Source organism: Lissotriton helveticus, chromosome 6, assembly GCF_964261635.1.
Source record: "Lissotriton helveticus chromosome 6, aLisHel1.1, whole genome shotgun sequence".
NCBI classification, from domain to species: domain Eukaryota; kingdom Metazoa; phylum Chordata; class Amphibia; order Caudata; family Salamandridae; genus Lissotriton; species Lissotriton helveticus.
The window spans coordinates 1,400,391,676-1,400,419,255 of record NC_136067.1 but is presented as its reverse complement, the minus strand read 5'-3'; the positions used below and the strand labels follow the sequence as shown (position 1 = coordinate 1,400,419,255).

The 27,580-nt window shown below is 44.3% G+C and overlaps 1 protein-coding gene across 4 annotated transcripts in view; it reads left to right on the top strand.

Annotated features, from left to right (window-relative positions):
- Positions 1-27,580, top strand: part of TFB1M (transcription factor B1, mitochondrial) — a 440,085-nt gene that overhangs the window by 222,986 nt on the left and 189,519 nt on the right. For all 4 annotated transcript variants that reach the window (XM_078649185.1, XM_078649186.1, XM_078649184.1 and 1 more), the window contains one exon: positions 8,681-8,800. In XM_078649185.1, the coding sequence (XP_078505311.1) occupies positions 8,681-8,800 (120 nt within the window). The remainder of the gene's footprint in view (positions 1-8,680; positions 8,801-27,580) is intronic.

The following is a 27,580-nucleotide window of genomic DNA, read 5'->3' as shown; positions in this document are numbered from 1 at the left end:
TGATTATACAATCTTGAGCATTGAAAAACTAGAAAGATTACCGTTGACAATGTCAGAACGACCTGTCAGTGAATGGATAATCCACGGAATCATAAATATTCCAATCTCAACCTTCAGGTTTCAATACTGCCAAAAATATATACAGGCTGGCATGTACGAGAAATTGGGAAAGGGGTACCTTAAAACAACATGGAACCTGCCCTATTCACATGCATGTGTCAGTAACAAAGGACAGAAAGTGTTTCTTAGTGGCAACAATTGTGCTATGTCACTAAGCGGCACGCTTCTGTGTAACGGTATTAGTTTGCACGGAGCCTGTGAAGGGAATTCATACAACCTTTCATGTCACCAGCAAGGCGCACCTGCAACTGAAATAGAACCATTCTTTCAAAGACTCTATAATGGGAGTTACATTCTTATTGTAGACCGCAGATGCTGTAGTCTTATGCCCGGGACTCCTTATCTCGTCACTACGACGGCGAAGGTCAAGTGCTGTGGACGTTCTTTGTTTCCCAGCTCCTTTCCAGACAGGGAGGCAAGGGCATGGCCCGGTCTGAAAATTACTTCTATTCGAATAGACACTTTAAGCAGAATGAAAACAGTGCTTCTTCAGACGCCTACAAGGCTCACGTCCTCTAAAGAAACGTATGATCTACAAGTCGCAAGGACGACTGCAGAGATACATACATTATTATCAACTAATTCCCCCGTACATTTCGCGGAAATCCTGAGCGAAATCTTAAATATTTCTGATACCACAGGGGTCTCAAAGGTATTTAAGACAGTATTTTCGATGGCATTAACACCATTCAAAGCCATACTGGGTATTTTTCCAGACTTCGTCCATTCGATTTTTGGCGGACTTCCCCTGATCCTAGGACTAATTGCAGGAATCCTATTCCTAGTCCTTATTTTTCGTTATGGCAACCCATGTCACAGATCAAACTCTCGCGACAATGGAAGATACGATCCTAGCCATTGGATACCGGGACCGGATATCAAAAATCCTGGGACTATCCCGGCTTAGAGACCTAAACATGACTTGGTTTCTATCATTTCGACCAATGTGGCAAAGGTGTGTTTTACCTGTACTAAGGTGTCTGCTATGCGGAGAAGAATGCGTGTTAGACACCTGTCTGACGCTACAATCGGATGCGCCGGTGGATGCAGATACACTGTTGGTTCCTACCAAGGTTCACGCACTGTGCTGCCCTCAAAGGCTGCCAATTCTGATGACGGCATTCCTGGAATCTTCACCACTGCGATTGAAGAGTAGTGAAGTTCAAGATGAAAGCAGCATCGAACAGGTACGACCTTCTGTCAGCAATGCAAATCAGAATGTCAATGGAGACAATCATGCGCATGAATGCATGGTTACCCCTATTTCCGACTTAGAGGAACTTTCCCATGAAGCTGTTGACAGTTTTTTCGAAAGCCTGAATGATATGATGTTCTCTCCGGAACAGAAATAGAGACTTTTGAGTAAACTCGCACACGGCGTTCCCTGAATTCGGCCTTCAACTTTAAACATAAAGTCACATGTACAATTACAATCCAGTTTACGGACAGCCACCTTTTTCAGCAAGCCCCTAAAATATTTTTCTATATATTTTTTCCCGGGACACTGATTTTCTGCTTAAAGTTAGAGACTATTCCTAGAGAACTAAGATTTCTATTTTAGATACTTTATAGACTTTATAGACTTTAGCTGCCCGCTGGTATGTTCGCAATAGATTTTATGTGATGAAATGGTTTCGACTTTTTTCTGTATAGCCATATTAAGAGCCATTTCATGTGTATTTCTCATATACCAACAAGCAATAATGCATAACAATGCGTGTTTACTTTTGCATTTAATTCATAGCTTAAGTGCATACAATATATATGACTGCAATTTTTCCAGTATATTTGAAAATTTCGAAATGCATTTATGTATTTTGGGGTGGTAAGATATACACTATACTCTATAGTATGTTGTACTATGTTATACCATGCATAGATTAGTAGATATGACCATAGTTAGCGTGGAGTGGGTGTCGTGTATTTCTATAGGTTCTGAATCGATCCCCCTATTCCTGACCCTATTCTGGTTAAGCTACCTAGCTAGTTAACTAACAGTCAGCCCATGAGGCAAGAAATTCCCCATGATGCAGATACCGTTATCTGACGCAGTCACACTACGGCACAGGAACGTGTTATCTGATTAGGTCATAACGCTTGAGATCTAATTAGACAAGCGATATTCCTCCAGCCCCTGATAAGGCATACGACGTTCTCATAACAAATCAAACCTATGACAACCTGGATAATCCGTGCGGCCATTGTTTTGATTTCACAGAGAACTTTAGTAAAGAATGTGCTAACGAGCAAGTCGTATGACATCTTTATTGACGTACCTATGTCCATCCTTACGTCAATCCCGGCACCTTTAAGGTATAAATATTGCCGACCTTGCCCTATGCAAACACACGCGTGGTGACAAGACGGAGCAGCCATACTTGCCGAAGCCGAGAGCAGAAGCAGACCCCGCAGGCAGCAGCCCCGCCTTCCTGACGCGCTGAGAGACGCGCTGCTATCTCAAGCCGAGAGACCCAGCACCGGCGCTTCTGGGCAGCCCTCGCAGGCAGCCTGGAATATCGAGAGCAGAGAAAGAGATACCATTCCTCATTCATCCTAAATTCCAGGTACAGAACTGAATAACCCCTCCTAGAGAATTCTTTAGTTATTCACTTGGCAAAAACAAACTTAACTAAACTGTAACTTTCTATTCCCGCCCACGCATTAGACTTAGGTCAGGTACACGGGGTAGGCGTATTTAGAAACACCAGTTGAGTACGTTTAGTCAAATGTATATGTATATGTAAATATATTTTATTCATTTTAAACATCATATGGCTCAGAAACCATATCAATGTTTTTACAGTATTATTTTATACTATTGCTTCTAATGTATGCACTTTACTTAACTACAAGTATTGCAATAATATCGATCCATTTCTCTTGTACGAGAAAAGAGACTGATCAATAAATAACATCTTTTATTGAACACGCCCGTCTCTTCCTTTTCTCTACATTCTGATGAGACTAAGAATGCACGTACTGACTGAGTAAAATAATTGCCTTGTGCTCACACGACTCTCGAGATTGACTCTTGATTAGGGGAGAGCAAAGTTGTCATGTTCTATGGTTGTCAGAAACTAAATCCCTTCTTGTCTAATCAGGGGAGTTAATCCTTCCTTGAACATTCGAGAAAGTTTCTAGCGAACTCTGAGCTTAGCTGGCAAACCCAAAAATTAAGTCTAGTATCGACAGTAGTAGACCTAGTTAACGTCTGGCCTAGGCCTTTACTGCTGTAGGCACTATTCCAATGCGCAGAGCCTATTGGGAAAATAGGAGCTACACTACAGTTTATTGTCTCTATAATGTACTGCATGGCTAAACACTTACACTGTCCCAAAGGCGAGACCTATTGGCTATGCCAATGCTTGTTTGTCCTGGCAATGCTGGCAGCTTCTTCATGCCTGATCTATTGCTTGTTTGTTATATCTTTCTTTTGTCAGGGGGGACATAAACAACGGGAAGGTGGAGGTTGGGAAATAGAACCTGAAGTACAACACAAGCAGCAAACGGGCACCAGGGGAGAATCAACAGATGCGAGATTCTGAGGGCAGACTGAGGTGGTGCTGAGTGATGCTGAGGTGGTGGTATGCTAGTGTGGAGGGGATGCTCAGGTGATGCTGACTGATACGGAGGTGGTGCGGAATCATGCTGTGGTGCTGAGTCATGCTGAGCTGAAGTGATTCGCGCTGATGCTCAGGTGGTGCTGTGCTGAGGTGGTGCTGCGCTAATGCTGAGGTGGTGCTGCTCTGATGCTGGTGCTGAGGTGGTGCTGCATTGGTGCGGAGGTGGCTCTGAGTGATACTGAAGTGGTGCTGAGTGATACTGAGGTGGTGCTGAGTGATACTGAGGTGGTGCTGAGTGATGCTGAGGTGGTGTTGAGTGATGCTGAGGTGGTGAGTGATGCTTAGGTGGTGAGTGATGCTTAGGTGGTGCTAAGGTGATGCTGTGTTGGTGTTCAGGTGGTGCTGAGTGATGTTTATTTGGTGGTGCACTGGTGCTGAGGTGATGCACTGGTGCTGAGATGGTGCTGCACTACTGCTGAGTGGTGTTTTGTTAGTGCTGAGGTGGTGCTGCACAGGTGCACCACTGATGCTGATGTGGGGTTGCGCTAGTGCTGAGTTGGTGCTGCGATGGTGGTGGTGCACTCATGCCGAGGTGGTGCTGTGGTGGTGTTGAGTGATGCTGAGGAGATGCTGCGCTGGTGATGCTGTAATGATGCTGAGGTAGTGCTGAACTGGTTGTGAGGAGGTGCTGCACTGGTGCTGAGGTGGTGTGGTGGTGCTGCGCTGAGATTGTACTGCGCTGAGGCTGAGTGATGCTGAGGTGGGCTGTGCTAGTATTGTGGTGGGGGATCTGGTGCTGCTGCGTGATGCTCAGGTGGTACTGCTTAAGTGGTTCTGCGCTGTCTACTTGCAGGATATATTGTTAAGTAACCTCACATTATGTGCCGCATTTGGAGAGCATGAGGATGCATCCCTTGGTATTGGTTTCATTTCACCAACGATTAAAACATAAAGCATCAAAAGCGCGCAACTTAAAGCAGCTTCCATTTTCATACAATGGAGTAATAACAGCATGTTTGCCTCTTTAATCGTATCTAAATAATTACTCTATCAAAAGCACAATGTAAATAGGTTGATCCTACTGTCGGCCATCTTCTTAAACTACACTTCCATTAAGTAAGTATAATATTTAAGGTTTGGACATTTGAGCTAATGAAACCAAAAATGATATAAGATGAAAAACAGCATAGCCTCTGGCTGAAAAAGCACTTATAAAACCAGTTAGGGACATGATTTGCAGCCCTCGGCTGAGCCTGTTCGGGAAGCCAAAACAAACCCAGACAAAAGAAAAAGTAGTGCGCACAAAATAGCATATGAGCGATTCCATGTAAAAGGGCGAGTCGCCAGGACATGACGATAGCAGCAAAAGGAGGGACAAATGTACACTATTCACCAATGAAAACAAAGGAATTTCGAAAGGCACATGAAGGAACAAATCTAAATGGATGAGCGTGCTGAAAGCCCATTCAGTAGATACAGCATGTCTCTAGAAACAGCGCATTCGCTGCCTAGACGAGACCTAAAAAGGAGGTTGGTCCCCTATATTTTTTCCTTTGGGCAGCCACAAACTCTGTTTTCTGCACTGCTGTTTGTTAGTGAAACCATCCTAATATAACATCCTCTATTTTTAGCCCTGATCACAACTCAAGCACTGACCACTGGGGATCTGACACATGACTGTTTTCACTTCCTTCTCAGGCCCCTCTGCTAGTAGTAGCGCTCGCATCAAAAATTGCATATATAAAAGGCTTTAAAACTGTGCATTTTGCCCCAGCCTGCTCCTGCGTGCGTACCAGTGCATTTTGCATTTGCAGACTCGAAACACTGGTATGAAAAACATATCCTGGAATATCTTTTTAATGGCAATCGTGCGTATTTTCAAAATACGAAAACTGGATATATACTGTAAAAAAACAAACGATGAGACACTGGCGGTAATGAGTCAATCAGGTATAAAAAGTGGGACTTTGTTCCTAGATATATCCACGAGACCGTCTATTTCCAGATTCTCCCCAAGAACACAATTTAGATTGTAATGTAGCCCAATTAATCTCACCAGTCGAATAGTGGTTGCTTGGTACACCTTATACCAAGTCCTCAAATATGAAGAACACAGTCCAGTACTAATCATTTCCACAGCAGCAGAATTCATTGTATGCTTGTGAGCCGAAACAATATCATTGGAATGCTCCTCTGAGGCCAAGTCAACATAAAATGTTTTGTACAGTAGAGCTTACTTTTTACTGCGTCTGTGAGCAGGCCCTTCTTGGTTTGTATCTAGTGATTTCAGATTGGGACATGAAACTTCCAAGTGTGCACACAAATTACTCAGCTGCAGAGACTGTGGCAATTAACATAGAGAAATAATCAGCAATGATCACAAGAGAGTGGTGAGGTCACGTGATTCCAGGGCGAACTCCCTTTAATTCTCATGAACAATGAATCAAAATGCCACACAGTGGCTTTGTTGAATCCTGGGATAATTAAACTTGTGGCGCTCATTTACTGGGCGTTGTAAAGCTCTGCCGCGGTTTAGCTTCTTCCTTGCTGTTCAGCAGGCAGTAAAACAGAGCTCAGAAAGAACAGAGGATTGAGATGAAGAGGACGATGGGTTACAATCTTATTTAGACCCTGCCTATTGATAGAAGAGGAGTTAGATGGCAAAGCATTAGTGTTTGGGTCAGAAATTCATCCGACCATGCACCAGCCTGATGACCTTGTGGCAAGAAACTTGAGGCCAGACTTATGGGACACACCGCGATATGTAGGGTCGGAACCAGTCTTGGGTGCGGCTGAGGGACGCATTGATGCCGAAAGGGTAGGGAGTCCTGTGGGGGGGGGGGCTGTAAATAAAACCAGTTAGTAAAGAAAGCTATGCCCATGGATTTAGTTCGCAATTTAAATTTTTGGACTTTCGTTCTATATCATCCGCCTCTAAATTAGGCCTGCAGTTGCTTTAACATACATACGGACCAGAAGTTGATTTGATCAGTGTTATTACCATCTCCGAGTTCCACACTATTTACCACCTCGTGAAGTTAGCAATGGAAGTGCTGTGAAAGGAGAAGACATTGTTTTAAATCCTGGTTCATCCTTGTGACCAAATCGTGTAACCGTGGGTAATTATATTTTGAACCTATTCCCCTGTTTCTAGTTTTTTCAAACATACTTAGAATCAGGATAAACGCTGGTAATAAGTACGTAGTAAGAAATTTGGAGCGCAACCCAAAACACATTGGATATTGCAGCACTAGCACCCTCACAAGAATGTGTTCTAAGGTTACAGAATGTAGTAAGAAAGCACTCTCACTAGAATGTGTTCTAGGGTTACAGACTGTAGTAAGAAAGCACCCTCACTAGAATGTGTTCTTAGGTTACAGACTGTAGTAAGAAAGCATCCTCACTAGATTGTGTTCTAAGGTTATAAACTGTAGTAAGAAAGCACCCTCACTAGAATGTGTTCTTAGGTTACAGACTGTAGTCAATCAATCAATAATTTGTTTGTTAAGTATTGCTACTCACCCATAAGGGTCTCTAGGCGCTGGGGAGGAGGGGTGATGCAGGTTCCAGTCCATCAAGGAGGGGATCTGTCGAAGAGGCAAGTTTTGAGGTTTCTCGTGAAGATGGGGAGTGATGTAGTCTGTGTGAGGTAGAGCGGTAGGGCGTTTCAGGCTCTGGCCGCGAAGAAGGAGAATGAGCGGCCTCCCGATCTGGTAGTAAGAAAGCAACCTCACTAGATTGTGTTCTAAGGTTACAGATTGTAGTAAGAAAGCACCCTCACTAGAATGTGTTCTTAGGTTACAGACTGTAGTCAATCAATCAATAATTTGTTTGTTAAGTATTGCTACTCACCCATAAGGGTCTCTAGGCGCTGGGGAGGAGGGGTGATGCAGGTTCCAGTCCATCAAGGAGGGGATCTGTCGAAGAGGCAAGTTTTGAGGTTTCTCGTGAAGATGGGGAGTGATGTAGTCTGTGTGAGGTAGAGCGGTAGGGCGTTTCAGGCTCTGGCCGCGAAGAAGGAGAATGAGCGGCCTCCCGATCTGGTAGTAAGAAAGCAACCTCACTAGATTGTGTTCTAAGGTTACAGATTGTAGTAAGAAAGCACCCTCACTAGAATGAGTTCTGAGGTTACAGACTGTTGTAGGAAAACACTCTGACTAGAATGAGTTCTGAGGTTACAGACTGTTGTAGGAAAACACTCTGACTAGAATGTGTTCTAAGGTTACAGACTGTGAAACCAGCAGTTCTGCATTTCAATGTGGGTTTTCCTAAATAACCAATTGTGTGATCTTTAGCAAATCTTGTGCTACTTATGCTTTTGTTCGCTTACATCCATTGTGGGAGAACATCAGCACAGGAACAATACATAAAATGAACACCAATGGAAATTTCCCAGGGAAGTCCCGCAGCGCAGTTTTTATTCATATGATATTTTTTGGACATTTCCATTTGTACATATCTGTATTTATTTTTTGCCCATTTCATCTGTAATTATCCATATTTATTTTCCGTTTTGTGGAAAATGAAGGTACAAATAGTACACCCCCACATTTATTTAACAAATACAAGTACACTCACACCTACATTTCTTATGTGTTTTAGCTCTACAAGTGGCAATTAATAATATATCAATATGCACATATGAAACTTAATCATCGAAGTATAAACATATATGCACATCTACTCACATCTAAGCTAAGAGGTCTCTAATATTTTATATTAGTCATCATGGACTTATTTCCGCGTAAATATACACATGCTGGATATATGTAAAGCATCTGTCTTTATTATGGTACACTACTGCTTGAATTCTTTGAACTATGTACTACACTATATGTCATATATGCCAACACTCTAATGCTCATTGTATTATACGTTTGATGATTATTTGTACATGGACCGAGAGAAAATAACAACCAGAAAAAAATTGTCTCAATGAACAGATTCAATCAAAAAAAAAATTAATAATAATCAGTTTCTGCTGCTTGCATTTATAGAGGCTCACAGCCAGCACAGGCAGTCGACAACGGAGCAGGCTTTCCGTCATGTCCCAGTACCTCTGCACTGTTCATGACTGCTTCACTATTCCAGGCCGGGCCTTTATTCCTAAACCAAAGGTAAGTCCTTGCTAACAGAGAACTCATTGGGTGGGGAGTGTGTGACCCAGTCTGCTGTTCGCCGCTGTATATCATGTGTATGAATATAGGTGGGCGAGGCTCGGGCCTGGCCCGGGCCAAATGTCTGTCTCTATCTTTGGTCTTGTCCAATGGTGACTGACAAGCCAGTGTAGAGCCGGGCCATCCACACCAGGCGCTGGCCCTTGTCCTCCCTAATGCAGGTTGGTTCTAAAAACTATTACGTTCAATAAATATCACTCACTTCTTCCATATAATCTAATGTATTAAAGAGACACGTGGAAGAACTAACCTACTTTCAAATTAAAATAATTTGAAAGAGCCTTTATAATCTACTAGCATGTTTTTGTACAATTACATACCAAATCTTTTGATGGCGCTGGTCGTGCTCTGGCTTTTAAGACCAAGCCAGATCCCTGGTGCGGCTCTACCATGGCTATCTCTATGAATTAGGTGGCTTGCCCTGCCCAACTCAGTCTAAGAATGCGCCTGGAATTATTTTTTCTGTCATTCTACAAAGTATATTTAACTTTTACTTGTGGCCTACACCCTTCATTATTCAGTTCTGTGAAATCTAATTTATTCAATATATAATGTTCAAGATGAGGCAAGTGAGACCATCTCCGGTCTGCATCCTTTGTAAAAGCAAGAAATGTTTTGTCTTTTTAAATGCATTAAGAGACTGCAAGCATAAGTGTTGTATGAATCTACCCAGTGAGTTCCGGTTAGCCTTGCCACACAGCGGGCTAAAACTCGTACAGGCTATTTAGGGCTGGGCCTGACCTTAATATGTGGTTCACTGCTCTCAGGCTCACTGAATCTAAAGCCCTTCCCTGCAACTGAAGCAGATGCAAAAAGGCCATAACTAAAATCTGTTTTGAGTACAGAGGCCGTGCGGCAATGCTGGACATCAGAGGAGCATCTGACGTGTAGTTCTTTATACTCAAAGGCCTGCGCACCGATATCTCGACGGTATTGTATTCCAGTCTTTTGTTAGGATTTTGGTGTTACTATCTGTCCACTCCTCAGTAGTCTCCTGACCTATTCCTAATCCAGTAATTTAGATTTTTTTTACTCCATACTGGTTGCTTCAATTATAATTTGTCCTGATTATGACCCTGGATAAGTATTTTCCAATGGGGTTGAAACATCGACAAATGAACTAGTGGACTGATATGGTTTATTATGATGTGCACAGGGTACCCTTATTTTGAGTTATGCTGAGATAATGGATGCATATATGTTGTATATATTTTATGTAAAGCGTCAATGCACAATGTAGGAAAATACCCTTTTTGACATGGTCACCCCCCCAGTTATTGCCTGGTATACGATGTGATTTAGACCGGAAGTTCTCTAGGTTCCTGCTATCTAGGTCCCCAGTGCCAGATCTCTTTCCGCAAATCTGTGCAATTGTTTTCCCCTATTGGCACACCTTTAATTCCTTCTGCAAGTCCCTAGTAAATGGTACCCTTAGTACCTAGGGCCTGAGGCAGTAAAGAGGGACCGAAAGGGCTGCAGCATGAATTGTGCCACCCTAAAGGACCCCTCGCCAAGCTCACGCAACCTGCCACTGCAGGCTGCGTGTCTTGATGCAGACAAAAGTGGAAACAGGACATGAGACCCATCCCTGGGTGCCATGTTCCCTAACACTACATGTAATATTTGTAAGTCACTCCGACGGCAGGCCTTACAGCCAAAAGGCAGGAACTTTATGCTACCTGTGGGGACATATCTGCATGGGCATATATGCCCCTGTGCTGGTCATCTCCCTTACTGCCAGTACAAGGGAACGGGGAAGCCCTTTCTAAAACATGTTCTGGACACTGGTAAAAACGAGTTCCCCAGCTACATGATGGCTTCACTGAAACAAGGGATGTTCGGTATCAAACATCTCGTATTAATAAACCCACATTGATGCCAGTGTCAGATTTAGTACTACATGCACACAGAGGGCACCTTAGAGTTGCCCCCTGAAAATCTACCAGTCTCTTGTGCAGACTGGCTGGCTTTCATCAGCCTGCCACCAGAGACGAGTGTCTGACCCCCAGGGCCATAAACTGAGCCTGCTTGGAATGGGGGTGCTTTCACCTCCTCCCACTGGATGACCTGCAGATTAACATTCCAAGACAGTGGAGCTTCAAAGCGCCTACCTCCTTTGGTATGTGAATCTGGTTTCTCTCCCTGGAGACAAAGCCAAGCCCCAGTGTCCAGAGCCATTTTGGCACTTGGACAGGCGGGAAAATGATCTAGTCTGATAGGCGTGCCCACCCTTAAGGTGGTGGCTTAACCTGAAGTGGACACGACTTTTCAGAGGTACCCACATTGATGATGGCAGAATCAGGAATTTTGTGTCAGTGTTATGACCACCTCCCCCAGGAAGTGGTCATATCGGAGGCGTAGTGAACCCCAGGATAGGTATCACGTTAGCTGCTACTCTACACTTCCCTGATGCCCCTACATTCAGTATTTAGGGGAATCCTGGCACCAGAGAATTAGCTCCTGACATCCTAAGAAGAGAGAGGACACTGAAGAGCTTCAAAATCCAAGAAGACAGAAGAAGCAGCTGACCTGGTACCAACCCAGCTGGCCTGTCTACATCCCTCGTAGAAAACGGAGCCAAAGTCAACTCGTCCAGGAGCTGTGACTCCAAAAACTTTGGAGGAATGCCTGCCTTCGAAAAAGGCTCAAGACCTCCGGTGAACAGCTGACGTGTTCTAAAGAATCTTCAAAAGAGAAGACTGAGGCCTTCGGAGCCGCCAAAACCCGACACACGAAGCCACCACTGCAACATTGACTCCGGCCCGAGTTGAAATGGGCCACTGGTGCCAACAAGGTTCCCCAGCCCTCGCGTCCATTGTGGTTTCACCCCTCCTGGGCTCCCCTACGTCGCCTGCAGCCTATGCACGCAGGCCCCCCTCAACCGTGACTGCTCCGGTAAGGAAACTCCTGACACCGAAGGACACCCCTGCATCCGTCGTCCCTGGGCCATGGAGAAGAGGACCAAAGGTGTAGCCCCGTACCGAGTATTGCACGGCCTGAGCCCACTTGCTGGTTCAGCCTGACTGGCTTCCTAGCCAGAGCCTTCAGCCTCTTTTTACAATGACTGATCCCCATTGAAACGCATTGGGCTCCCAGCGCTGATTTGCACCCTGCACCTGGCCGCCCTCGTGTCACTCATGGTGAACTGTTGGTGCTGCCTTGGACCTTTCCCACCAGTCACCTTAAATCCCGAGGATTGGTCCTGTTAGTTGATGTACTGTACCTTTTTGCAGAACTCGTTCTTCCTCCTAAAGGATAACATTGCAGAAATTGCACTAAAACCGGGGAACCATATGAAGGCTCTGGGAATACTGAAATAGTATGATGCCTTGTACTGGAGATTTTGAGCAATGTTGAAAACACTAGGAGCTGCCATTCAATAAAGCGAGCAGGAGAATGTATGGTGTCTTGTTTTCTGCTTTTTGAATTTCTTGGTATCTAATTTGCCGAAACTGTTGATGCTGGCTTTCAAGTGACCTCCTGATATCTTTTTTTTGCATGCTAATACTGAATAAAAAAATTATTGAAGTGAATGTGCGCAGGTAAGGGGATCCAGGGAGACCAGGAAGTGCAGGTATTCTGACACTTTTTTGGAGTCATTCGGTGCGCCCAGCAAGAAGGACACTTTTCAAAGACTGCAGGTGATGTTCCATCATTATCCTGGTCAAGGTGAGACAATAAGAATATCTTGTCCAGCCATTCAGAACTTAAGTTCTAATGTGAAAAGGATCACTTTGAGCAGCGGGTGAAGTTGATGCCCTGTGATCTTGATTTTGTGAGGAGTGTGCGCTTAAGCTACAGTTGCTGTCAGTATTAATCAGGAAATTATGTGTCAAAAAAGATTGAACTTTCCAAGATAGCATTATCTATAGAAACACATTTTAAATTCATGGTCAATACTGTTCAAAATACCTGGTGTCTTTTCTTAGACTACTCGGTGCAGTGGCCCGTTAAGATATGGATGTGTTTTCGTTGACAAAATAGAAACAATTTTAAGTATTTATATTGCCACCACGGAGTTTTTGTTTGTGTCTGAATAAACATAATTTGTTGTGTATGCAACAATTTCGACCTTGAAGAGGTTCCAGAAAGGAGCATACAATTAAACGTAATACCTTCATTATTATGCACAAGCATGTAATTAAACATCTCAACGATAGACAGACGGCTTCACATACTCGAGCGGATAACATGCTAGCAATGATCTAAGGCAATTATCCTTTTAAGATTTTGTTAAATGGACGCAACGGTGATCACCAGCGCATTAACAGTACATCTGGCAATAAATTAAGCTTCTGGTTTATCATTAATACGATAATCTCAATATTTCTTCAAAGTCTTTATCTAACTGACGCTACGGTGGTTATAATGGAGAAACAGCTTGGTGATCTTCAAAAAGACGATTCCAACCCTGATGAAGTCCATGTTGGACGAAACATGTTGGCAGGGCTGATGTATTTGACTACAAATAAAGAATAATTGAAAATAAGAGACCCCAAGACACCTTGCACTCCATTTTTGCGTGTATTTTGTGGATCCCATAACAATTTGTATAATTTGTGGAAAAAGTTGTTTAAATACATGCTTGTGCATAATTAATGAAGGTTTTACGTCAATTATATGCTCCTTTTCAGAGCCTAATTACTTTGATTAAAAGTCTTTTTTCTTATATTTGTGACTTCTTAGCAGTGGGGTCACAGGAAGTTGGAGCATCTCTACTATACATATATGAGAATTAAATACACTGGTGCAGCTCCTATTGCCCACACTGCTGTTTGCATAACTTCAAGTTCCAGAAAGGACTTACATATGTTGGCTGATTGTTTGTACATGATGGTTTTATTCTCCAGAAGACTTTCAAACAAACTTGGAACACAGCCATGATACATATGATAATTGTATTGTTAAGAAGAGGTACAAAAGAAATCCTGGACTTTGAAGTAACAACTGGGAATGAACATTACCGTCACAGGGAATATGTCCCATTTTATTGTTTCTACAAATATACATAATGCTGTATGAACTGAGTGCCTCTCTCACTGTCGAAAACGTGATTATGGCTTTTCATGTTAATGATTGTCTAAAGAGTCTGATGGTAGCTGACTCTGGGAGAAGAGTACCACATTATTACACAGTGGTAAATCATAGGGGATAGGGTGTCACATTCATTTTGTAAATTGGACAAAATTACGTTAAAAAAAGTCTTGGCCAGATACTAACCGTAGACCTTGACCTAATCATAACCTCTATCTTTACCTTGGCCTTATATATATATACACTTGAGCATAACCCTGTTCTTAGTCCTAATCATGGCCCTATCCTGAGATTTTCTCTGCCAATGTCGGTCTATGAATTGTATTTCTCTGGATTTGTTTTTTAATAAAATATTTGTTTATTGAAATACTTCCATCAATGTTTGTTCAGTAGTATGCGGTGGTAAGGGTGGTGTGGAGGGTTTCTTTTATGGTCTTTGTTTTGGAAATACCTACGATAAAGTGTCAGGTAAACATGTTGTAGGTTAGATGAACGTACAAGATGGTAATGAAAGCAGATATACCCATATTGAAATCTTTATTTGGTTGAGTATCTCAGGTCGGAGGTCGCCATCTGAGTTTTGGAGATGGAAAGGCATTATTTGAGAATCTCCATTGGTTTGAGAGTTATGGATTCCTGTTAGATTCGGTGCCAGAATCGCAAGCGGATGACAATAAGGATCTTCCTCTCTCAAGTTCATGAGCTGTATTTTGCTGTTAGCTGAGCTACAGAGTCAAAAATTGTAGAATAAGGGAGTGAGACAGTTTTCTGTGATTAAGACTGTGCGTGGTGATAGAGTATGTAGCAATAAGCATACATGATCAAGAGATATACGGCCCAATCCACAACGATTTTGCAGCAAGATGATGTGACTTTTTCTTGCAGTACTTCTAGAAAACTCCTGGTGTATTTCTGGCTTGCTTCTGGAATTCAGTTGTAATTATTGAGTACTACAGATTTAAATCACAAGAAAAGCTATGTGAATCAGTTGTTGAGATTTTTTTAAATAACATTTTATCGTTTTCAAGATTACCAGTAACAACACAATAAACACATTGCCATCATATTCAAGGAGTATCAACAATGAATCATACACTGAGGAAACCCAGGTACAATTTAGCCAAGACCATGATATGCCTACCATTTCCTCTAAACGTTCTTGTGCGTTTGTTGTCACCATCTGGATATATGTATAGATTCTTCTTCTTTTGTACACTAGTCCATTACCGACCGTAGTTCGTCGTGGATGGAGGAGATGAAGAGTTCCAGCATATGGCAATGTCTCTTTTAGTAAGCATAATTCCAATTCCAATAATTGTTTGATCTCTACCACTTCCCCCAAATTCATCAACTATATCCAGTAGTGCTATACACAGGCATGGTTTTACTAATCCCCCCAGAAAATATTTGGGGAGTTAAGCACTAGGGACTTATAGATCTGAGATATCCCTCCTTTCCCATTAGGGCACTGAAGGACCTTTGTTTGGAGAGGTCTAAACAAAGGAGGATCAGCAAGGGCTTCCGATGGCGCATAAGATCATGACGTAATTGTGAGTAGTGGTAGAATTGAGATTTGTGTTAGTGAAAGTCGACCTAAAGCTCTTGGAAGGATTTCATATCTCCCACCATAGATATGCCAATAAGATCCCATTTGTCAAATCTCACAAGGGATGTCAAATGTTACAATGACCTACCCCGCTAAAGGGGTATTTTTGAGTTGTAATCGTCTGATCTTACCCAGTCAATCTCAGCCCGGCTCTCCATGCAAACAAGATTGCCCTAGTAATATCTGGTAGGGTTACCATAAAGCAATCCCAGGATGTTATCTCGTCCCACTAGCACCACCTCCAATCGAAATGCTAGTTTGTGCCACCCCCCCCAGTCAATCAGTCATTGATCACCAACATCTGCATAGCCCAATAATAGAGCCACACATCCGCCATACAACTGAGGAATGGGTATTTACCGAATGCCAGTCATAGTGGACGGTTCAGTCACAAAAAGGAGCGTATTTTGACAAAAAGCTTCTGAAACCATACACTGAGATGGGCAAGGGGAAGTTTTGAAGAACATACAGCAACTGTACAGTGCTATCATTTTAAACAAAGCTACTCTGCCAAGAATGCTGAGGGGGAGATTAGCCTGTGTGGTGAGATCAGTCGTCAATCTTGCCAATAGAGGTCATAGATTCAGACTCCATGTCAAGCTAGGGTCTAGGTCTATATAAACCCCCAGGTTTTAGGAACTAAGTCTGCAGATTGGCAGCTGCAATTGCCAATTTATTGTGTCACTAACTCCTTGTAACAGAACCAGAAAGGTATTTGACAAGTTCACCCAGCCTCCCCATAATGGGTCAGCATCTGGAGCATAAGAGGGCCTGTGAGAGAGAACTGGGAAAGAAACAGGAGAACACTGTAAAGCGTGGTTCTGTCATCTAATGCTGGACATCTACCCCCAATCAAATCTCCAAATCTGAGCAACACACATAGCCCACACTGGTAGCGGTTCTATGGCTAAGGGGAAAAGAAGGGCGCATAAAGGGCGGCCCTACCTGGTGTCTCATTGAGGAAAGACCAGTCAGGTAAGTCCAAAGCCTTTTCGAAGTCTAGAAGCATTAAAGCGCTGAGGACTTTCAATTCAGATAAATGCACTAGGGCCACCTGGACTCTGCAGATACAATGTTGATTACTCCATTGTGGCATAAAACCGCATTTGCTTAGGTTGGCCAATTGTGCCAATACTCTGATTAGCCTATTTGCCAAAGGCTTTGGCATACATTTTGATCTCTGTGTTTATCAGAGATATCAGCCAGTAATGGGAAACTCTGGTCAGGAGGGTGGCTCGATTTATGTAGAATCACAATAGTTGCTAAGTCTAATTCTGGGGAGAAGTGACCCCTCTCGATTGCCTCTTGGCACATGTCCAGAAGGGGTAGGGTTAAAAGGGATTAGAAGCAGTGTTAGTATTCAATAGGGAGGCTCTCTGAGCCAGGGGTTTTATCACAATTAAAATCTTTTAAAGAACCTTAAATTTCGTCCCTGATGAGATGTTGTTCAAGCTGTACTTTGTCACTCAATCATTGCATAGGCAAGTCTTCAAAGAGCAGAAAGTGAGCCTTTCAACTTGGGCGGTCATGCTTCGTATACAGAGATCCGTAATACTTCACAAAGGCAGCTGTAATATCCAGTGTCTTGGTGAGTTTCTTACCATGGTCATCCGTGAGATAGGAAATTTGACGTGAGGCCATCCCCCATGTTGCCACCAGTAAAGCAACTTGCTTGATTTGTCTCCCCATTCATAGGCTCTTTTTGTCGAGGCCAGCCAATATTGGTGAGCCTCCTCAAAAGAGGGTAGTTATACGTATGCCCTCTCATGGGCTAGACAGCATTGTGCCTGCGCTGTTTGTTGACCCTGAATGCTGCGCTCCCAGACCATAATGCTAGATTCCAGTGCAGCAACCTGTTGATGTTTCTCCATCTCCCTTTGCCTGTTAAATATGATTGGCAATTGCCCAGAGAGTCGCTTTCCTAGCAGCTCAAAGCATGCCAAAATAGTCCACTGTTCCCTTATTTAAGTCAAAGTAAGACTTCAGTTCTCGAACCTGAAATTGCCTAAATTGTTTGTTTACAAGGTTCCAGACATTGAGCCTCCAATACGGACAGAGGCCTTCCCCCAGGACCCAAAATCCAATAGTACCAGACTGTGGTCTGAGATAACTTCGGGTAGAGTAAGGAAACCAGTCTTGTGAGAAAGATTAATGGCGGGGAGCAATATCAAGTCAATATTAGACATTGTTTTGTGTGCATCCAACAAATGCGTGTATGCGAATGAATGCGGATTCCATAACCTCCAAGTATCACCCAGGCTAGGCTATGGATCTAGCCCCTTAGCCCTCCCCATGTCTGCTCTTCTTCTGAAATGCACCCCAAGATGGTAGTTCCTTGTGGTAACTGCTGCATCACCCCTTTAAGTACCTCAAGGAAAGCCTTGTGAAATGGGGGCGGAGCATAAACGCTGAGGAGATTGTAATGTCACCTTCAAGAATTCCCCCATCACAATGTAGCGACCTTCATAGTCTGGTGTCACTTGGAGCACTGCAAGTGGAAACGCTCTGTGTAGGAGGATCACCACTTCTCTGGACCCTCTAGTGTGTCTGATATGGTAGGCTCTTTTTGAGCCATATTAAACAAAGAGGGGACAGTTATTGCCCTACAGGTGGGTCTCCTGCAGCAACAAAACGGCGAGATGTGATGCTTTGCTAATTGCAGAACTCACCGCGCTTAATTTGGTCATTCTGGCTGTTTGCATTCCATGCAATAAGTGTAAAGACATACATAGTATTAGAAGAGTAACATCACTGACCACTTGTTGGTCTCTAGAGCAATAATTAGAGTGTCCAAGATGATCCCTGCAACGTGGATGATGGATGTGTGTGAAGAGCAAGTGTAATTTCACGTCAGAACATACAAATAACATAGGAGTTAACAAACTGATAGACCAATGAGGCCAAATGGAAAGCCAAGAACAATCCCTTTCCCTCAACATACTTGATGAGTAAATAACATACATAGAGATCCCCACCGACCATTAGTATGAACACTCAAGACAAAGAAGGTCGGACTCATCTGGAATAACAGGAAGATCAACTAGACAATGACCGAGTCCCGTTCAAACAGCGGCTATACACTCCAAGACTACCTCAACTATACGTGATCTCTACACTACATTTCACACCTTTAATGATATAATTACCTACCCTACTTAGCTATCTATTTAATCCTTACCACATGCCAAACCTATTCAACTCTTATTGCTATTTAACCATGGAATTGCACTGATAACACTATGTAACCTACCTCACCGAGCCTGAGGATATGACTATGACTCTAGCCGTATCTTTGCACCTCTTAAGGCTTACGTTACAGACTTTAAGAAGATACTTATCTAAGCACCACTGTTAACATATCGCCTACTACCTCATATATGTTTGTTGTTATAATGGCTATTATAATGTCAATTCGGTAATTTTGTAATCTTTTCTATGTTAAGCGCTCTGATACCCACGGGTCTTGTCCGCGCTATATAAAACTCTAAATAAATAAATAAATAAATAAACATCCCCACACCCCACACTTCCACCCCAGAAGGATCTGTCGCCCTCCCAACAAAAAAAACTAGGTGTGATTCCTTGAGTCCCCAACATAACCCATGCAGGAGTATCTTAAAGGGATGCAGTGGTGCTGACAGGTTACGTGCAATGGGTTATGACAGTCAATCATTTGGTAGTTTGCACCCCTTACACCGCAGAGAGGAGGAGCATTAAATGCAATTAATCGTCTGATATATATACTTATTTCTGTAAAAGGGGAAATACCCCTCTTCTAGTCGTACCTGTTTGTCTGCAAAGTGTTTGTACTGGTCATCAGAGGATCCTTTGCATAACTCAATGTAGCAGTAGCAGTATGAATGCCCATCTCTGTAAATGGTTTTTCAGGAAGGAAATGTACAAAGAAATATGGCATCACTTTGTTGAAGTTCTTCTGCATGCCCCTGAAGCATACCCCTCTAGACTACATAAAGGAAGAATCCTGACTTTGGTCCTTACCCCAGGTCATTAGACTACACTTCAACTAAGGCCCACATTATGAGTGGCCCGGTAATTTGGACTAGCCCAGTAACAACAGCTACCAGGCCAAATGGAATTATAACGTGTAATGTTTCACACAGAGATTTCAGATGCTAGAATTAGCTTGGATACACAGATTATCCAGTATTAGGGTATCTTTCATAGATTCACATGCCTGAATCATTCCCCGTCGTCGAGGCGGGAGTCCCACGGTAAATAAAATATATAATAGCAGTGCCTAAAATTTCTTGTAGTAGGCTGGAAAAGCCTAAAGGCCTAACTAGGCCTCAAAACTTAGCAGCCTATCTACATCATTATGTAAAAAGACCTGAAATATTAGCCTCAGCCAATCAGCTGTCCTCACCCTCTAGAACCTTCCCTGCTCAGGCAGTTCTCCTCAGATTTTCACCGCACTTCGTGTGTAAGGGAGTCTCCCTGAGTGCCTACTCAGTTTTTTGGATTTTCAAGCTTAAAATGTCTGAAAGGAAAGCTCTTTTCAAACCCTGTGGAACCTGCTTCAAGAAGAGAGTCCATGTGGATGACAAGCACTCGGATTGTATTTATTGTCTACACCCTTCACATGTGGTGAAGGAATGTAGAATTTGCCGTACCTTCCCTCAGAAAACCATCAGGGATAGGGAGGCAAGGGTTCTTTTGTGGCTGAAGTCTTCATCCACTGATGAGGAGGACAAAGCCTCAACTTCTAGCAAGAGAGCTAGATCCACGGACAATGCTTCTCCTGAGAGAAAGAAAATGTTGAAATCCTCTCAGAAAGCTTCAGAACCCTCTAAGAGTGCATCGGTTTCTTCACATGTGAGTACTACCCAGACCAAAACTTTAACTCTGGTGTCTGTACCTACCACTACTTGGACTTCTACCTCCTCTTCTACTTCTGTGGTTACCACTTCAGCTATCACTTCACCTTTGATGTCTGTTACACCTTTGATATCGAAAACCAAGTCACAGTCTTTGAAATCCTTCTCTACGAAGGCTCCATCGTCTAAAACGTCTGCTCCGTCGACGACCGCATGGCCGTCGTCGACGAAAACATTGTCTCCAAAAGATTCGTCGTCAAAGACATCATCGACGACCTCGTCGACGAAGATCTCGTCGACGAAGACGCCAACATCGGACACGTCGACGACGACGGCGTCGTCGACGAGAGCACCATCGACGACCCCGACGACGAAGAAATCGTCGACGAAGACATCATCGACGGCCCCGTCGACGAGGGACTCGTCGACGAAGATACCATCGACGGCCCCGTCGACGAGGGACTCGTCGACGAAGATACCATCGATGGCCCCGTCGACGAGGGACCCGTCGACGAAGATACCGTCGACGGTCCCGTCGACGAGGGACCCGTCTACGAAGATACCATCGACGGCCCCGTCGACGAGGGACCCGTCGACGAAGACGCCGGCGACGGTCTCAACGACGAGGGACCCGCCGATGACGGCCTCGTCGATGACGGCGTTATCGACACTCTCAACATCGAAGGACTCGTCAATGACAATACCTTTGACGGCCTCGTCGACGGCAAAAACTTTAGCGTTGACAGCGCCGTCGACGGAGAATCCGTTTACTGGGGCTTCTGCTCATCGGCTGCACGGTTCCCCGCCAGCAAAGATACAATTCACTCATTTCCAAATGAAGACTTACAAAAGGCAGGATTATTCACATATATCTCCGCTCTTGCCATCGCACATTTTGGAGACATACCTGCAAGGAGAGTCAGAAGAAGGGGAAGAGGATGATGACCCCTTTGGGGTTGCCTGTCACCCTTCTCAATTGCATATTAAACTTCAAGAGGATGATGAAGAGGAGTTTCAGGAGCAATATACGCATGACGTCTACTCCACTCCATATCAGTCACCTCGTTCTAGACTTCCTCGGTCTGAGGACACAACACATTTGCCTACTTCCTTAATACAGGACTTGCAAGCTATGTTGGCAGATTATCGACAGAGATTTCCACCCACTGAGGGTGCGCCCGCTGGGTCATCTGCTCCGGCTACTGTGCCACGACCTCCGTCGCCAAGAGCTCCTTTGTCTCCACAGCCACGTACTTCACCAATTCCTCAGGTTGTGGACAGTTCGTCCTCTGATGGTGACGAAAGTAGAGAGGAGGGAGAATTACCGGATAACACTCCAGTGGATCCTTGGGAGGATTATGTCATCCCTACACCTTCTCCGCCTCCTCCCCGTCCTTCGGACTCTCCGCCTGAAGATATTGGGGGTTTTCACAATATTATGCACAGAGCTGCTAATAGATTTCAATTGGTTGTCACAGTTGAGCAGTCGGACTGCTTTTTACATGACTTTAAGGAAGGGTATCGGAGAGTGATCAGAGCCATACCTATTATTGACTATATATGGAAGGAAGGCCTCAATATAATGAAAACACCAGCCTCCATTCCAGCAGTTTTACAAAGGATTGATAAAAAGTATCGAGCACCATCCGATACACCTGCTTGTCTGATCGGCCATCCTCGACCGGATTCGGTCATTTCTCAGGCGGCGCAGCAAAAGTCCAAGAATCCTTCTGCTCCCATCTCAACGCCACCTGACAAGGAGGGAAGAAGGCTTGACGCCATTGGGAAGAAATGTTCTGCAAACGCAGCAGTATCCATTAAAGCAGCTAATTCCTTAGCTATCCTAGCTCGATATGACAGGCAAATGTGGTCTGAGCTCTCGGAATATCTTGAGCTGATCCCGGAGGATCAACAGATGGATGTACGCAGAATTGTGCAGGAAGGTGAAAGGGCGGCCTCAGAAATTATTGATTGCGCCCTAGACATTTCTAATACCAACTTTCGACAACTGGCTGGAGCAATTGTCCTTAGACGTCAGGGTTGGCTCAAGGCTACCACCTTTAGACCTGAGGTCCAAACCAAGATCTTGGACATGTCTTTCGATGGTGAGTCCTTGTTTGGAAAGCACATTGATGACGCTTTATTGGCTATTAAAACCGATACCGATACTGCGAAATCTCTGGGAACCCTGCAATACAAGAGGGGGTCCTTTAGAGGTGCAAGAGGTCGTGGTTACTCCTCCAGAGGAAATTATTCAAACCAACAAAATCGACAGTATCAATCTTCCTACAACAAACCATACTATCAATCTTCTAACCGGCAGCCTGCTTCTAGTTCTTTCTCTCGGCAAGGAGGACAACGGCGCTCAGGCAATCAAAGGAGAGATTCTAACAAGCGCCAATGAGCTTTGCCGGATGTCGGCCACTCCTCTTTCCCTTCCCGTGGGCGCCAAGATTTCCGCCTTTTACCATCAATGGAGGAAGATAACTTCAGATCAGTTGGTCCTGGATTTAGTCAGCAGGGGACACACTTTGGAGTTTTTGCAGAAGCCTCCAACAACGCCGCCCAGGGGTCCCCCTCCCCCTCGCCTGCGCTTACTCTTCAAAGAAGCCTTAAAGATGCTACACAAGAACGCAATAGAACTAGTCCATCCTTCTCAGAAAGGGCTGGGCTTTTATTCACGTTTCTTCCTTGTGGAGAAAAATTCAGAAGAGTGGCGTCCAATATTGGACCTGCGCAAACTCAACAAATATCTAAAGAAACAGAGTTTCCGCATGGTAACGTTGAAGGACATTCTGAATTGTCTAAACGAAGGAGACTTTCTGGCTTCTCTGGATATGCAAGACGCATATTTTCACATCCCTATTCACCCCAACCATCGCAAATTCCTAAGATTTCAAGTGGCCGGCGTCCATTTCCAATTCAAAGTCCTCCCATTCGGCCTCAAATCGGCCCCCAGAATTTTCACGAAATGCCTAGCTCCAGTGGCTGCAATGTTGAGGTCCCTGGGACTCCAGGTGTTCCCATACCTCGACGACTGGCTGTTAAAGGGTCCCACCAGTCATTCGACCATGGAGGCAGTCAACAAAACACTTTCACTGTTCTCGAACCTAGGATTGACCCTCAATTCTCAAAAATCTCAGCTCCACCCTCATCAACGACTGACTTTTCTGGGTGCAGTCTTGGACACATGCCGGTGCAAGGCATACTTGACACAGGAGCGTCAAAACAAGCTCGTCAAACTGGCAAAACAAATATCCGCAAAAAAGTCACTTTCAGTTCGGATGTATGCTTCCCTTCTGGGGATGTGTTCAGCTGCGATCAATCTCATTCCTATGGCAAGACTCAGAATGAGACCGTTGCAGGAAGAGTTGCTTCGTCAGTGGAAGCAGGTCGAAGGATCATTCGACGACCGCATCAAAGTCACTGTCAAAATGAAACAGGCTCTTCTCTGGTGGTTGAAGACACACAACTTGTCGCAAGGCCTCACCTTCCTCCAAGAGATTCCGGACTACACTCTGACTACGGATGCGTCCATGGAAGGTTGGGGAGGTCACCTTCAGGATCTTCAGATCCAGGGAAGATGGTCTCATCAGTACCAACAGATGCACATCAACATATTGGAACTCAGGGCCATTTTTCTTTCCCTGCAAGCTTTCCTACCAAGGATCGTGAATTCGTCCGTCCTGGTGCGCACGGACAATACCACCAGCATGTTCTACATAAACAAACAGGGAGGAACGAAATCTCTTACCCTGTCACTGCAAGCTCAGGAAATGTGGGAATGGGCCTTACAGCACAACATATCCCTCAAAGCAGAGCATGTTCAAGGGATTCGGAACTCTCTAGCAGACAGTCTCAGCAGAACGTTTGTGGACTGTCACGAATGGGAACTCGAACAACATCAAGTAGACACAGTCTTTCGCCTTTGGGGGAGACCAACGCTGGATTTGTTTGCCACGCAGCAAAACAGCAAGTGCCTGTTTTATGCCAGCAGGTTCCCAGGTCGGGGGTCAAGAGGAAACGCCCTCCTCATGAGATGGACCGGAATGTTTGCGTACGCTTATCCTCCGATTCCGCTCATTCCGAAAGTTCTGCAAAAGATGAAGAGGGAACACTGCACTCTCATTCTCATTGCTCCACGTTGGCCGAGACAATATTGGTTTCAAGAGCTTCTCCTGCTGTCTCAACAGCCTCCGTTTCGGCTCAAACCGACTATATCGATGCTGACAAGAGAGGACGGTCAGATTCAACATCCAGATCCTCAATCGCTGCACTTGCACGCTTGGCTCCTGATTTCCTAGAGTTCAAAGACCTAAACATTCCCTCGGAATGCAGGAAAATCTTGTCGCAAGCACGTGCACAAAGTACCATCAGAACATACCGTTTCAAGTGGAAGAGGTTTTGTTCATGGTGTGGAGATAATGATGTTCATCCGCTGCAGGCTCCTCCTGAAGCCATACTTCCATACCTGCTTTCTCTGGCTAAATCAGGTCTAGCTTTTTCTTCCATTAAAGTACATCTGGCAGCAATCTCCAGATTCAGGAAGCACTCCAACAAACCATCCTTATGTTCTTCCTCCTTGATCAAACAATTCCTGAAAGGTCTCTTCAGAGTTTTTCCTCCAGTTCGTCCTCCTCCTCCGGAATGGGATCTTAATGTAGTCCTTTCCCAACTTCTTAAAAGGCCCTTTGAACCAATCCATAAAGCGGAACTGAAATTTCTGACTTGGAAAGTTGCAATTCTGTTGGCTCTTACTTCTGCTCGCAGAGTTAGTGAAATACAGGCGTTCACTATTACTCCCCCTTTTCTGCAGTTCTCTAAGGACTTTGTTACACTTAGGACCAACCCTAAATTCATTCCTAAAGTGCCAACTCAATTCCACATTAATCAACCGGTCAAACTTAGAACCTTTTTTCCGGATCCGAAAACTCCTGCAGAAAGGGTTTTACATTCTCTAGATGTCAAAAGATGTCTTAAATTCTATCTGCAAAAGACAAAAGACATGCGTAAATCTACACAACTGTTTGTTGCCTATGGAAGACCCACCTTCGGTCAAGCTGTCACAAAAGCAACTATTGCCAGGTGGTTGTCCTCCACAATTACCTTCTGTCACGACAAGGCCAATAGACCTTTATCAAGGAAGGTCAAAGCTCATTCCACGAGAACAGTGTCGACCTCTACGGCCCTTTTCGCTGGAGTGACTCTAGAGAACATTTGCCGAGCTGCTACTTGGAAAAGTGTGCACACTTTTACCGAACATTACTGTCTGCAGTCGGCAGTTCAAGATGACACAGCTGTTGGTGATGCAGTGCTGCAGCATCTTCTTCACTAAGGTTGGAAAGATTATATATTTTAAACTTTACATATTTGTAATGCTGTCCTATCTGTTATATTCGAAGGTTTTGATGCATATGTTATGTTGACATGTTTTGTACTCTATTACCTTCCTGGTTGTGTGGGGATTGATTTATATTTTCTTTGTCTCCCACCTTCCTCTATCGACAGATATTATGTTACTGCTTGCTATTCTGATTCAGGCATGTGAATCTATGAAAGATACCCTAATACTGGATAAGAAAACGAGTTACTTACCTGTAACTACGGTTATCCAGTATTGGTATCTTTCATAGATTCACATGCACCCACCCTCCTCCCCGGTAGGGCAGTTCTGGCTATGGATACTACTTCTCACTTGTGCTGGGAAAATCTGAGGAGAACTGCCTGAGCAGGGAAGGTTCTAGAGGGTGAGGACAGCTGATTGGCTGAGGCTAATATTTCAGGTCTTTTTACATAATGATGTAGATAGGCTGCTAAGTTTTGAGGCCTAGTTAGGCCTTTAGGCTTTTCCAGCCTACTACAAGAAATTTTAGGCACTGCTATTATATATTTTATTTACCGTGGGACTCCCGCCTCGACGACGGGGAATGATTCAGGCATGTGAATCTATGAAAGATACCAATACTGGATAACCGTAGTTACAGGTAAGTAACTCGTTTTCTTCCTGCATGCTATGCCCTAAAAACGTGTAGTCCGTTATCCACATCCAGGCATTTTCCGAGATATTTGGTAACAGTAAATCTTGGGGCAGAGAAATAATAGGGATTTCTCCGGTCCACTCTTAATAAGGGCCTTATTCACCAAAGTTTGGTAATGTCTCAGATTTTCGCTCATGATGTACTTACCTCACCTGCGTCCCCTCTTTTTAACCCCTTCGCTGCGGGGGTTATTCCCCCGCTGTGCTGGGGGGCAGGGGGGCGCGCACAGCGCCCCCATGCTCATGACGAGCTCAGCTCGTCATGAGCTGCGGCGCTCCGGTGCTCATGACGAGCTGAGCTCGTCACAGGTGTATTGACTCCCGTGGAACGCTCAGCACAGCGGGGGAATTCTCCCCGCACCTGAGCGTTCCACGGGCCATGACGAGCTGAGCTCGTCATGAGCACCGGAGTGCCGTGGCTCACGTCATGAGCGTCGAAGAGGTTAACAGTTTCATAAAGTTCCCCCTCAATGTCTGCAGAATGTACAGCTCTAGTATCCTGCTTTCTTAAACTACAAATCTGGAAGGGGTATCTTCTTAACTTAGTTTCTGATGGGCAGCTCACACTTCATAGTGACTTGCAACTCTTCAGACCTATGCAGGTTTCATGTAGGTGACTCAGGACTGCTTGTGGAGCAGCATCAGCCCTAAAGTTGGCCTAACGGCTAGGGCCCTCGACCTCGGACCTGGGGATCGGGGTTCGAGTCTCGGTAACGATGCCAAAACCTCCTGTGATTCTGGGCAAATCACTTAATCTGTATGTACAACCTGAGAGAAAGGGTATTTCAGGCTTCCCTCCTACCCCTCCATAATCATATTCTTTCAACAAAAGAGAGCCATATATTGTGAATTTCTAACAGGCAAGGTTACCTAAGTGAACAAAACACACACAGTGAAGGGGCTGAACCTTTGGTCAGAACAACTAATGGTCAAAAAACTAAACGGAAAAGAAACTAAAGAAAGAAACTATCTTGTAAAAGAACCCTCACTCACCCTAGTGGTGACATGCTTCATTATAGGGTTCGTCACAGGAGGGGAAATATCCCTCCTGTGTGCTTCAACGCCTGCAATTGCAGCGGAGCTGGCAAGATGGTTGTGTGATGTGTGATCAGTGAGTGGTGGATTAAAAGATCCCAACTGTGCCCCATACAGACTTTATTAACAGGGCCAGTTGTTCACAATAAAAGAGTGCAAAAAATCACTTAATG